The 14,171-nt window shown below is 45.1% G+C and overlaps 1 protein-coding gene across 3 annotated transcripts in view; it reads right to left on the reverse strand.

The window, feature by feature from the left end:
• The window catches only part of FAM131A (family with sequence similarity 131 member A), an 80,577-nt gene extending 66,702 nt beyond the window's left edge, over positions 1 to 13,875 (reverse strand). Inside the window, exon 1 of one of the 3 annotated variants that reach the window (XM_039322572.1) lies at positions 13,534 to 13,875. In XM_039322572.1, the coding sequence (XP_039178506.1) occupies positions 13,534 to 13,635 (102 nt within the window). In that variant the 5' untranslated portion in view covers positions 13,636 to 13,875. Of the gene's footprint in view, positions 1 to 6,732; positions 6,846 to 13,533 lie in introns of those variants that run through there. The other 2 variants (XM_039322571.1, XM_039322575.1) reach the window with 2 other exon arrangements.
• Between the last annotated feature and the right edge of the window lie 296 nt (positions 13,876 to 14,171).

Consider the following 14,171-nt stretch of genomic DNA (forward strand, 5'->3'; position numbering starts at 1 on the left):
GTCAGGCAAGTCTACGTGGCTTGCAAGACTAATAAACATCCTGGGGCATCGTCAAATATGGTCCAAAAAGTCAAGATGTCAGCTGGAGCCACATGATCAAAGCTCCATTTCCTTTTTAGCAAAAGACAAAAATCTTGCTTGTGGCTTTCATCTTGAATTTTTTTTTTTTTTTTTTGCCTTCCAAGAAGATGCCCCTGAAAACATACAACAGAAATAAACAGCAATGCAATCTTTACAGCTGTAACACCTACTCCAAATAACTCATGAAAGCATAGTAAATTCTAGCACCAGATATCCCCTAGGTATCTAACGCCACAACTCTAAGTCCCAAAACTGCGTAGATCACCTGATTTTTTTTTTAAAAAAAAAACCCTTGTAAAGTTTAATAACAAGGATGCCCTCCCACGAATTCTAACTACGATCCAACCAATTTCTCCTGAAAAGACAACTCTATAATAATAATAGTAATAATAATAGTAGTAAAGTTGGAAGGGACCTTAGAGGTCATCTAGTCCAACCCTCTGCTCAGGCAGGAAATCCTACACCATTTCGGACAAATGGCTGTCCAGTCTCTTCTTAAAAACTTGCAGTGTTGGAGCACTTACTGCTTCTGGAGGCAGGCTGTTCCACTGATTAATTGTTCTCACTGTCAGGAAGTTTCTCCTTAGTTCTAGGTTGCTTCTCTCCTTGATTAGTTTCCACCCGTTGCTTCTTGTCCTGCCTTCAGGTGCTTTGGAAAATAGCTTAATTCCCTCTTCTTTATGGCAGCCCCTGAGATATTGGAATACTGCTATCATGTCGCCCCTTGTCCTTCTCTTCGTTAAACTAGACATACCCAATTCTCGCAACCGTTCCTTATATGTTTTAGCCTCCAGTCCCCTAATCATCTTTGTTGCTCTTCTCTGTACTCTTTCTAGAGTCTCAACATCTTTTTTACATCATGGTGACCAAAACTGGATGCAGTATTCCAAGTGTGGCCTTACAAGGCCTTGTAAAGTGGTATTAACATTTCAGGTGATCTTGATTCTATCCCTCTGTTAATGCAGCCTAGCACTGTGTTGGCTTTTTGGGCAGCTGCAGCACACGGCTGGCTCATATTTAGGTGATTGTCTACTAGGACTCCGAGGTCCCTCTCACAGTTACTACAGGCAACAGGCTAGGAACTCACGGTTCCTAGTCTGTTGCCTGTAGAAGCTGCAGGTGAAACCTGCTTTAGTATGATGTCTCAATTCAGCCTCAACCCACCACTCACAAGGGCCCCAAGGCTGAACTGATTGATTTAGATTGACTGTTCTCCGTCAATACAAAGAATTTTTTCCGCTTGCTGAACTGAAGTGTTTTTCATTCGTCCTTGAGCAGCATGAAATGAGCTACAGTCCCTATACTTACAACAGTTTGAAGTTGCAACGGCACTGAAAAACGTGACTTATGACCGCTTTTCACAATGATGACCATTGCAGGATCCCCATGGTCACGTGATCAAAATTTCAGGTGTTCCGAGTAAGGCTGCCTTTCGCAATTGACTGGTGGTGAATTCGTCAATGACGATGGTGTTCAAGGGGTGCTCCAGTTGTTCTGGGATTTCACCCAAGGCGCCTATTATTACAGATTGATGATCATCATTGAGCCCAAAATTTCTGTGGCTAAATAAGACAGTTGTTAAGTGAATTTTGCCCCTTTTTACCACCTTTCTTGAAACAGTTGCCAAGTGAACCATTGCGCTTGTTAAGTTAGTGGTATGATTGTAAAAGCACCACGTGGCTTCCCATTGGCTTGGTTTGTCAGAAGGTCACAAAAAGGGGATCACATGACTCATAGGGCATGGCAACCATCATAGATAGGAGCTGGTTGCCAAGCATCCGAATTTTGATCATGTGACCCTGGTGACGCTGCAATGGTCGTAAGTGTGAAAAACAGATAAATCACATTTTCAATGCTGTTGTAACTTTGAATGGTCATTAAAAAAATTCTTATAAGTTGAGGATTTTCTGTATTGGTACTAACTTTGCTTTCATTTGTCATTCTATTTCTATTTGTATTGTTATTATTCATATGGCATAAGTTAAAATAGTATTTATTAAATTATTTTGATATAATAAATGTTGGGGGAGGGTTTGAAACCTCATGAAAGCATTTGGTGAGATGAAGAATAGAATAGAGTAGAAAAGAATAGAAAAGAGTAGTGTACAGTACAAAATAGACTAGACTAGACTAAACTAGACTAGACTGGACTGGACTGGACTGGAATGGAATACAGAAGAATAGAATAGAATAGAATAGAATAGAATAGAATAGAATAGAATAGAATAGAATAGAATGGAATGGAATAGAATACAGAAGAATAGAACAGAATAGAACAGAATAGAATAGAATAGAATAGAATAGAATAGAATAAATGGAATGGAATGGAATAGAATAGAATACAGAAGAATAGAATAGAATAGAATAGAATAGAATAGAATAGAATAGAATGGAATGGAATGGAATGGAATGGAATGGAATGGAATGGAATGGAATGGAATGGAATACAGAAGAATAGAATAGAATAGAATAGAATAGAAAATATGGAATGGAATGGAATACAGAAGAATAGAATAGAATAGAATAGAATAGAATAGAATAGAATACAGAAGAATAGAATAGAAAATATGGAATGGAATGGAATGGAATACAGAAGAATAGAATAGAATAGAATAGAATAGAATAGAATAGAATAGAATAGAATAGAATAGAATAGAATAGAATAGAATAGAATAGAATATTCCTTATTGGTCAAGTATTATTGGACACACAAGGAATTTGGTGCATCAGCTCTGAGTGTGCATACAAACAACAAAGTGATAAATCATAAGATGCAATCATAAATCATAACATACAAAGAACAAAGTGATAAATCATAACGAAAGATGAGAAGGTAATAGCAATACTTCAGTTTGCTAGAGTTTGGGGGGGCCCCAACTGTAGATTTCCTTCCTGCTTTCAACTTGGAGACATCATCCTAGGAGCAAGGCCCTTCTGCACAGCCTCCCAAACCCCCCAAAACCTGGAAATTTTCTATTTAAGGGGGAGGGGGAAGAGGGAACATCAGCACACGCTCAGTTCCAGTGAAAGTCACCAAGGGCCCACCCAATTCCTGCCACCGCTGCAGAGGCGCTCTGTGCTCGGCTCTAAACATAGACTCTTAAAGGATGGAAAGGAGCGTTTTAATTCCCCTCGGTTCAAAAGGCTGAAAGGCCTTTTGAAATCCTGCGTTGGGAAGTGGAGATCCCAGCAGGTTTTCTACAGAGTGGCTTTTGATTTGGTTTGATAGGCAGAAGAACGGGTGGCACTGCCCTTTAGAACAGTGGTTCTCAACCTTTTTAATGCCGCGACCCCCCAACCGGTCGTAAGTCGAGGACTACTCAACCGGTCGTAAGTCGAGGACTACTCAACTGGTGCAGCACCGTTTGCAGAATGGGACTTTTGGCGGGCTCAGCAGGGCAGAGACAGCCTGGACAATTCCTGTTGGCTTTTGAAAGCCAATAGAATTAGACTCTATTCAAGAGAGTCTATTCTATTGGCTTTCAAAAGACAATAGAATAAAAGGGAGTAGCACAGCTAAGGAAAAGGGGGAAAAAATGGCGGACTGCGTTGTTTGGCGACCCCCGTGAAATGGTCGTTCGACCCCAAATGGGGTCCCGACCCACAGGTTGAGAACCACTGCTTTAGAAGCAACAAGAGCCCAAACTGGCTCAAGAACAGGCAACCAGGATGACACTGCAGGGTGGAAGTCGGTTTTCCCAGCGACTCTGCGACATGTGAAAGCCACCACCTGGGTTCCCACAACATCTTCAGCTAAGCAGGATAACAAATCAGGATGTCCACCCAGGGTGGGTTTTTAACGTGGCTTTTGAGTGTTGTGAGAATCCAATCCCCTCAATTAGCTTGTGGTGCATTATACGGGGTTTACACCCAGAAAAATGGGCTAGCTCAGAAACAATTTAAATGTGTTGTGTGAATGCAGCGGCTCAGAATAAAAGGCTCTGCTTTCACAGTCTTGGGGATAGATAGCTTAAGGAGTCCAAGATCGAAAGGCGAGTCCACTGGGAAGAAGGTTGCTACAATCTGACTTCTAATTCTGACTTAGCTTTTTCTTACCTCCAATTTCCCAGCTGCATGTAGTCCCCTTCTTATTCTCTATTGGGGTGTCCATGGGGTATAGTCAAAAAGTTAAGATAGGGGTCACCATGGTATATATATTTTTATGGTGCACATAGAAAAGCAGGCAGCTTTGGACTTTTTTTTTGGCCATATTTGTATTTGTATTTAATTTTATTTATATGCCGCCCAATCCCAAAGGACTCAGGGGTGGAGAACCTTGGCTCTTTTATGACTTGTGGACTTCAACTCCCAGAATTCCTGAGCCAGCCATGCTGAGGGGAAAGGGAGAGGTTTCCAAACTGAGCCGTGCTGGCTCAGGGATTCTGGGAGTTGAAGTCCACAAGTCATAAAAGAGCCAAGATTGCCTACCTCTGGCCTAGGCCTAGGCCAATTCATGACTTGTGGACTTCAACTCCCAGAATTCCTGAGCCAGTATGGCTCGGCTTGGAAACCTCTCCCTTTCCCCTCAGCATGGCTGGCTCGGGAATTGTGGGAGTTGAAGTCTATCATTCATAAAGCGGCCTAAGCCTAGGGCAAGAGTAGGCAACCTTGGCTCTTTTATGACTCATGGGCTTCAACTCCCAGAATTCCTGAGCCAGCTATGCTGAGGGGAAAGCGAGAGGTTTCCAAGCTGAGCCAGGCTGGCTTAGGAATTCTGGGAGTTGAAGTCCACGAGTCATAAAAGAGCCAAGGTTGCCTACCCATACCCTATACCAGTGGTTCTCAACCTGTGGGTCGGGACCCCATTTGGGGTTGAACGACCATTTCACGGGGGTCGCCAAACAACACAGTCCACCATTTTTTTCCCCTTTTCCTTAACTGTGCTACTCCCTTTTATTCTATTGGCTTTTGAAAGCCAATAGAATAGACTCTCTTGAATAGACTCTAATTCTGTTGGCTTTCAAAAGCCAATAGGAATTGTCCAGGCTGTTTCTGCCCTGCTGAGCCCACCAAAAGTCCCATTCTGCAAATGGTGCTGCACCAGTTGAGTAGTCCTCGACTTACGACCGGTTGAGTAGTCCTTGACTTACAACCGGTTGGGGGTCGCGGCATTAAAAAGGTTGAGAACCACTGCCCTATACCAAGACCTGAAGACCCTATATTAGCTGGAGCTGTATCTCAGGAACATCTGGAGAACCTAGATCTTCCTGGCCTGCTGTAAAAGCTGAGGATATTTTCCAGATTCTGCTGCTTGGAGAAATGCAAGAAGAGAACAGGTTTCCAATGACAGTAATCCTCCGCTTTCAACCATTCGTTTAGTGACTGTTCAAAGTTACAACAGTCCTGAAAAAAAAAGTGGATCATATTTCTGACGGTTGCAGCGTCCTGGGGACGCGATTGCCTTTTACAACCTTCCGTGCTGTTGTAACTTTGAACGGTCACTAAACAAATGGTCGTAAATCGAGGACTACCTGTAGGTAGAAATTTTCTCCCTCTAGCCACCAATCGGGGTTGCAAGAATTCCGATCACTGCTGAATGGCAGCAGAGATTTCTCGGTATCTTGTTGCAATTCAGTTTTGTGTGCCCAGTCAGTAGCCCTGGAACAATTAGTCCCGAGCTTAATTTTGGCAAGCATCGTTTTGACACTTAATTGGGATTTTTTTTTTTTTCTGTTTACTTCTTATCAATCACGACTGGGCCTTTGGTGGTGAAGGAATAACTTCTCTTAATTGCCTCAGGCTGTGTTTCTGTTTTTGAGTAGAAAGCAATTCTGTTTTTCTCTCTTTTCTCTCCAAAGAGGTAAAAGGAATTCTTCCCAATAGAACCGAAGAAAGAAAGAAAGAAAGAAAGAAAGAAAGAAAGAAAGAAAGAAAGAAAGAAAGAAAGAAAGAAAGAAATTGAGAAGATCAAGGGAGATTATTGACTGCACAAATAGGAAGCTGTTTGTTACTTCCACATTAGATGTATTATCCCTTAAGTGATTCTAATCGTGTAACATGCTTAACCTGATTTTTGCATTTGTCCCCTTTTACTGGGATTTCACACAATACGCTGAATAACGGCAACCACGACAGCCTTGCTTGGCCAATTATACAAACGAAGCTGCTCCATCTTGACCCGATCTCATTAAGCAGATTATGTGAACACAGGCAGGGAAGCAGGTAACAGGCACGGCTAGAAAGGGGAATGTTTTAATTAAAGGCACAGAAACCCCTGCAAAGCTTTCACGGCTGCCCACCTCACAATGCAATGGCTTTGGGCTATTCCATCCTCGTCAAACGTCTCTGTCCTGAGATATGTATACTCCGGCAGGACAATATTGAAAGCATTCGATTGTTCAGACCCGATGCCTGCATTGTTTGGATCCTCGCCGACAAGCAAAGCCAAAAAAAAAAAAAAAGTAGCCAATCCAGAACAAAGCTTTTACTATCAACCGAGCAACTTCAACGTTCACGGAGACAGAGGACATGTTATAGAGAAGATGAGCAGGCGAAGCTAATGCATTGGGACAGAATGCCCTGGAAGGCAAAGCTGTCCCTTGTCCTGATTGTCAGCAACCAATCAGGATGCCATCAACTGGGGGCTTATGGCACTTCGGCCTCGGAGAAAGCCAATCCCAAGAGGTAAAAATGGAAGTCACCCCTACTCACCTTGATGCCACGTCTTCAGTTAGGAGCCAACAACTTTGCCAGCTCGCCTGAGGACCCGTTTTGGCTGTCCAACTATTGGGCCAAAAAGGAGAACAACGTGCCCTGTTGCAAACCCAGCATCTCCAGCCAAGAATGGAGCTGCAAAAAATCCAACCGAGTTTTAATGGGTTTTGTGCTGACCAGATGGGGCTGGGCTGGATGGAATCATGAGCTGGACTCGGGATGTTGGCTTCGTACATGGCTAACTTTGGTCCGCCATTCAAAGCAACGGTTCCACCAAACAAAACATCAAGCGTGACTGAGAAGAACCAGGCTAGAATCTAGGACCGGGGTGGGTAACTATGCCAACTTTACCACCTGTGGACTTCAACTCCCAGGATTCCTGAGCCAGCCACACTAGCTTAGGAAATCTGGGAGTTGACGTTGTCATAGTTACCCACCTCAGATCGAGCAGCTCTCTTTCCCAACACTGCCAAGCCCAGTGAAATTGCCCTACAATTATTAATGTGTTGCAACGAAAGATTATTTAGTGCTAATAAATCATCAAGGGAACCAGATACTTTGGGCTTCAGCAGAGGATAGCTGTCAGCAATTTTTGTCTGTTATTTTTCCCCCAAAAATAAAAGGATGCGTGTCGATGGGAAGGGTGAGAATAATGTCCATACGAAAAAGACATACATATGTCCCACAAGACAGAATTTGGAATAACAGAGTTTGGAAGGGACCTTGGAGATCTTCTAGTCCAACACCCCGGTCAGGTAGGAGACCCTAAACTCAGTGATGGAGAACCTTTTAGAGACCGAGTGCCCAAATTGCAACCCAAAACCCACTTCTTTACCGTAAAGTGCCAGGGCTGCATCAGCATTGTGGTGCCCTCGGGGGCGGGAGGGCGTGGCCCACTGGGTGGGCGTGGCTGCAGTTGTCATGGCAGACTGGGTGAGCGTGGCCGGGGCCCATCCCTCGCCATCTCTGGGACATCCCCGGGGGTCCAACGCCGCTTGCTCGCTCACTTCCTGCCCTGTCGCTTCCAAACGCCACGTGCTCGCTACTCTGGCGAACTCTGCTGGGGCAACGGCGCACGTGCCCACAGAGAGGGCTCTGAGTGCCGCCTCTGGCACGCGTGCCATAGGTTCGCCACCATTGCCCTAAACTATTCCAGACAAATGGCTCTGCAATCTCTTCTTAAAAGCTTCCAGTGATGGAGCAGGGGACAACTTCTGACGGCAACCCCTTCCACTGGTTAATTTTTTTTTTTCCACAATTCCTTTTTCGTTCTAGGTTGCTTCTGTCCTTGGTTAGTTTCCACCCGTTGCTTCCTGTCCTGCCTTCAGGTGCTTTGGAGAAGAGGTTAATCTCCTCCCTCCGCTGACAGCCCTTCAAATATTGGAAGACTGCTATCATGTCACACACACACACCCCATCCACACATTACAAAACGCCAAAAGCTTCTGGACCAGGAAATCCGAGCTGCAGGATCTTTTTCCGCTCCACTAGCTATCTGAGGAGCATAACAAGCTTCTCACCCCCCTTGCCCATCTGTCTCAAGATTTCTGTCCTAAAAAAGAGCCTGGAAAGGCTACAGACACGGTGCTTCTTTCCAAGCGCTTTGAGAAAGCAAGCCAGTTTCCTTGCTAAGTGTTTGGTCAAGTTTCTAGCTCTCATGGCAGAAATCCTCTCTTGCCCTGCCAATTTTATTTCCTGCATCGAAGTAGGCAACTGTTTCCTGTGCTGGCACAAAATCAGCCTGTTTTCCCCGCTTTAATTTCTGGTTTGGAAAAGAAACAAGACAGCGTGGATTATATTTTTTAAAAAAAATAAAACAGAGAGAGAAAATACTAAGGCCCGTTTGAGTTTTTCACGGTGCTGACCAAACAACTTGCAAGCAAGGTTTTTCACTTCTTTGTCTCTAGGTCGAGAACAAGCGTGCTAGGATATAGAAAATGGATCTTCGGCAATAGTCTTACAGAATAAATCCTGCTGAAGACATTTAATCCTTATTACAGCATCAGAGTCCAGGCTTATAGCCCAATCCTGTATTTATTACGAAGTAAAATCTGCTAGATTCTGTTATGCTTCCCCGCCAATTAAGCGTGCATAGATCTGCTGACTTCGGTTGCAATCTGAAACATTTTTACCAGGAAGTAAACACCGGGAGAATTCAGCCGTGTGCATTTTCGGATTAAACCAACATAGCGTGGGGTTTCAAATTGAAAAGTCGCTGCTTCAAAATGTGCCTCTGGTGTACGTTCAATAGCAAACATTCGGTATTATGTTCTTATAAAATGCTTAACCAAGACTGTTATGGATAGGGTGGCTGCATTCTCACAAAAGCTTAGTTAGATTTTTTGGGGGGGGGGGTTAATATATTGTGAAGTCAACTTGCCCTGATACTCTGTGAGGGCATTGTGCAGATGGATTAATTCCTTAACCAGGGTAAGATATTAAATGAATATAGTTTACATCCTCCCCAGAATGTCACCCTCATTGCCTTTGGCAGATCTAAACGATGATAAGCTATATATAAAAGATGTTGAGACTCTAGAAAGAGTACAGAGAAGAGCAACAAAGATGATTAGGGGACTGGAGGCTAAGACATATAAGGAACGGCTGCTGGAATTGGGTATGTCTAGTTTAATGAAGAGAAGGACGAGGGGGGACATGATAGCAGTGTTCCAATATCTCAGGGGCTGCCACAAAGAAGAGGGAGTCAAGCTATTCTCCAAGGCACCTGAAGGCAGGACAAGAAGCAATGGATGGAAACTAATCAAGGAGAGAAGCAACCTAGAACTAAGGAGAAACTTCCTGACAGTTAGAACAATTAACCAGTGGAACAACCTGCCTCCAGAAGCGGTGAATGCTCCAACACTGGAAGTTTTTAAGAAACTGGACAGCCATTTGTCTGAAATGATATAGGATTACCTGCCTGAGCAGGGGGTTGGACTAGATGACCTCCAAGGTCCCTTCCAACTTTATTATTATTATTATTATTATTATTATTATTATTATTATTATTATTATTATTATTATTATTATTATTATTATTATTATTATACGGCCTCGTGTCATTTAAATATTGAGCACTTCCTGCTTAAGACGAGACAACAACATTCCAAATCTATTTTAAAACATTTAAAAGAAAAAAAATCTGGAACTTATTTATATTCTACTTTCACTCATTCAAACACACAACCCAATGAATTGGAAGCGATTAAAATTAATTAACAACAAATATCAAGGAATAAACAAAACATCCCAGCTTGGCGCAAAAGTAAGTTTGAATATTAAAAGTCTGATTCAGGGGTCTTCAAACTTGGCCCATTTATGACTTGTGGACTTCAACTCCCAGAATTCCTCAGCCAGCATACCTGGTTTAGAGGCATACCATTTCTGATACCATCTTTGATACCTTAAGTAGCTATCTTGACTAGAAGCTATTGACAGTCATCTCTACAAATCATGCATCTTGGGTATGTCTAGTTTAATGAAGAGAAAGACGAGGGGGGACATGATAGCAGTGTTCCAGTATCTCAGGGGCTGCCACAAAGAAAAGGGAGTCAAGCTATTCTCCAAGGCGCCTGAAGGCAGGACAAGAAGCAACGGATGGAAACTGACCAAAGAGAGAAGCAACCTAGAACTAAGGAGAAACTTCCTGACAGTGAGAACAATTAACCAGTGGAACAACCTGCCTCCGGATGTTGTGAGTGATCCGTCACTGGAGGTTTTTAAAGAAGAGACTGTACAAGAGCCACTTATCTGGATGATAATAGGGTCTTCTGCTTGGGCCCGGGGTTGGATTAGAAGACCCCCAAAGTCCCTTCCAACTATGTTATTCTGAAACTTCTGAAATCTCAGTTGCCATTACTGTGCCTCATTGTTGTAAATTCCATCGTTTGGTTTCATTTTTATGCAAAGAAAATTGCCCTTTGGTCTGTTCCCATTCTCCCACCTTAGTCTGGGGGGTAGAACACAGAGATTTTGTGGGAAATCCCTGAGACAGTTGATATTCTGAAGAAATAGCATAAGGGAGGGGGAGAGGAGAATGTAGATAAGCATGGTGAGGTCAAGCAGAAGAATCTTCTTGAAGGGCAAGAGAAACTCTTTGACCAACAGACAAACATGCCAATACCTACTGCAAAAAAAAAAAAAAAAAAAAAAAAAAAACAGTTCTGAAGCTTAAACCACGATGGCAGTATTTTAGCCCACGAAGACAGATATCTAGGCAACCCAGATGAATGCCATTTTACCAACGTTACCACAATGGATCCAGAGTAGGGTGTTTTCCCCCTAGAATTAAATAGACATGCCGCAGACCCATCTCCTGATTACTGAATGAACCCATTTTATGGATATAGATACAGCACTGATCCTTGAGCAGCCTAGGTCTGCAGAAGCCACTAACTCTCATCCTTCTCCAGGTTAAAATTAACCTTGCACTGTAAGCCTGGTGGATTTTGAAGAACGATGTGCGATGTGCGTATGCTTGCATACCAAAATAAGCAGGCAAGCTTGGCATGTTTTTGTAGACGCAGCTTGATTAACCTTATCATGTGAAGGTTGCCATCGATGACCAATAAATAAACCAAGGTATGAAAACAATCCGTGCCTTTTCCTGGATCAACCACTGAATATCCAGAAAGGAAAATTCTCTGGGTTTGGATCTTTTGAGCAGGCTGCAAAGGGCATGTGTACCAATGAATCCATGAGAGAAGAAAAACTGATGGGAGGGTTTGTTTGTTTGTTTTCCCCCTTTCAAATGAGGAACATTGAGGGAGGGCAAGGAGGAGACCCTTGTATATGATTGCTGTTGAGTTTGATCAAGTTATGATTACCAAGATCACCATCTTTCTCTTTTACATAAAACCTGCTTCTCTATTAAAAATCTTGCACACTTTCAGCTTTTCCGTTCATCCTAAGAAGCTGTCCTCTGAAAGCATAAATTCTTTAAGCCCTCTTTGCTGCCCACCCACCCCCACCCCAGTTTTGGAATTCCATCCCTAAGAAGAGATTTGTTCAGCAAATCAATTCCCCCCCCCCCGTTTTTAATGCCAAATGAAGATCTCTGGGTCTATGGCCGATTTTTGTTATTGTTCTGTTACGTATTAATTGCATAAGGATTGTCCAATCTGCGTGTATGTTGGGGTTCTTGATTCTTTCTGCAAGCGGTGCTAAGAAGGCTGGGTGAGTTTGAAGAATGGGATATTAAAGTGTAAGTAAATACTCCTATACGGTATACCAAACATATAAGGAACGGTTGCTAGAATTGGGTATGTCTAGTTTAACGAAGAGAAGGACGAGGGGGGACATGATAGCCGTGTTCCAGTATCTCAGGGGCTGCCACAAAGAAGAGGGAGTCAAGCTGTTCTCCAAAGCACCTGAAGGCAGGACAAGAAGCAATGGGTGGAAACTAATTAAGGAGAGAAGCAACCTAGAACTAAGGAGAAACTTCCTGACAGTGAGAACAATTAACCAGTGGAACAACCTGCCTCCAGAAGTGGTGAATGCTCCAACACTGGAAGTTTTTAAGAAGAGACTGGACAGCCATTTGTCCGAAATGGTGTAGGGTTTCCTGCCTGAGCAGGGGGTTGGACTAGCTGACCTCCAAGGTCCCTTCCAACTTTACTACTATTACTATTACCATATGCAATTATCTACATTACAGGTTTCCTTCTTCACCTTCCAGGCAAACTTTCTGCAATTGCTTCTAGGACTCTACCATGCTCATTCTACACTCTTCAACAGCGTAGAGTTACTCCAAGTAACTCAGAGGTGACTCCTGAGAGAAAGGAACCACTCATTCTCAATTCCAAAGCAGCCAGAGAAGGAGGCTGGTGTCTAACCAGTATATGAGGGAGACTCCAGTAAGGAATTGTATATAATACTTCCAATTGGCATGGAACAGCTACTCTCTTCGCCAGACCGTGCCAGAGTTAGAGGAGACCCTTCTGGGAAGTTTACTCATAACATACACACCTCTTGCAAAGCCAGCCTCTTCTTTTGCATGCCATTATTTTCACTTGCCCTGCTGGGCTGGGAGAAGAATCTGCCACGGTCCACTCAACTCTCACGTGCACAAAATGCCCACTCTAAAGCTAGGACCTCAACTCAGCTCAGGAGTACGGTTCAAGGCCTCGCTTCTTCCTTTCTTTTTTTGCACCCCGGAGTAGAAAATACAATTTGCGAATCTGGTTAATCGGCTGGGGTTCTCTGCCCCACCCCCCACTCCTGTTGCCTTTTTCTGCTTCTGGGCTGGCAATTGATATTGGGGCGACGTGGGGGGGGGGCGGGAGAGACTGAAGGTCTGCTAAGGAGAACGGTTCCTTGGCAACGGCGAGTCTGCCCTCGCATGCTAATTGCGCCGGGCTTCGGCCGTAGTTGGCGACGCCGGGCGAGGCGGGAGGGCGGAGAGCGAGAAAGCGAAGGAAGGAGAACACAACCTGCGAACTGCTGGAGAGCTGTGGGGCCAGGCAGTCCCGCGAAAGCCAACTGTGCAACTGTCACTGACCAGGAGGACCTGCCACGCCAGCAGGAAGCAGGAAACCTACATGAGCTCGGCTGAGCGCATCCCGCCCACACACACAAACACAAACACACAGACACACACACATAAAGATTCCCCCCCCCCTCAGGTCGTTCAGGTTCCTTGCTACCACCTCCTCCTCCCCCCCACCCCACCCCCATCCTCCAGGGAGCATCCAGCATCTTCACCCCGTCCAAGAGGTGCCTGGTCCTGGTCCACGGGAAATGCATCCGCCTTCCTCCCCACCCACCCCCCACTTTCCACAACAATGAAGACGGTCTTACCGATGGGGGTTTTGGAGCCAATACAGCCCATAATCGACGGGGGCAATTTAGGATGGCGGTAAGCCGTTGCTCCAGACCGCAGACATTGCCACAATCCCTCATGGGCCGGCAACTGGTAGGCGAACCGGGAGCCGGCGGATGAGCAGAGGAGTCCCTCTTCCTGGGGTTGAGCTGGCGGTTGCCGCGAATGCCGGAGAGGTAGGTTGGGAAAACACAGGAGCGCGCGCGGGCGCGCGCACTTTCACAAACACACACACACACAACCGCCAGCCTCCAGGAAGCGGGCGGGCTGGCTGGCTGTCTCCTCCCCGCTTCGGTTTCTGCCCCCCCCCCACCTCGCCAAGCTGGCGTCTCGGGGACTTGGGGGCTGAGCCGCCTGCACGTTCGCCCACGTCACTGCTGCTAGCGCGAGTGGCGGGGTGGGGTGGGGTGGGAGGGAGGAGGGAGGGAGGGAGGGAGGAGAGGCGGGTTGGTTGACAGCCGAAACGGCGCGCTTCGCTTCAGCACCTCGGACAGCGGCGAGCGCGCGTGTCGGTTTGCTTTCAGCACCTTGGACAGCGCCGCTGGCCCTGCAAACCGCGCGGTGGGATTGCCCGGTTCGTGAGCAAATTCTGCTTTGTGTGAGTGACGGCTCGGAT

This window comes from Crotalus tigris, unplaced genomic scaffold (assembly GCF_016545835.1).
Source record: "Crotalus tigris isolate CLP2741 ecotype Arizona unplaced genomic scaffold, ASM1654583v1 scf7180000024116.2146003, whole genome shotgun sequence".
Classification (NCBI taxonomy): domain Eukaryota; kingdom Metazoa; phylum Chordata; class Lepidosauria; order Squamata; family Viperidae; genus Crotalus; species Crotalus tigris.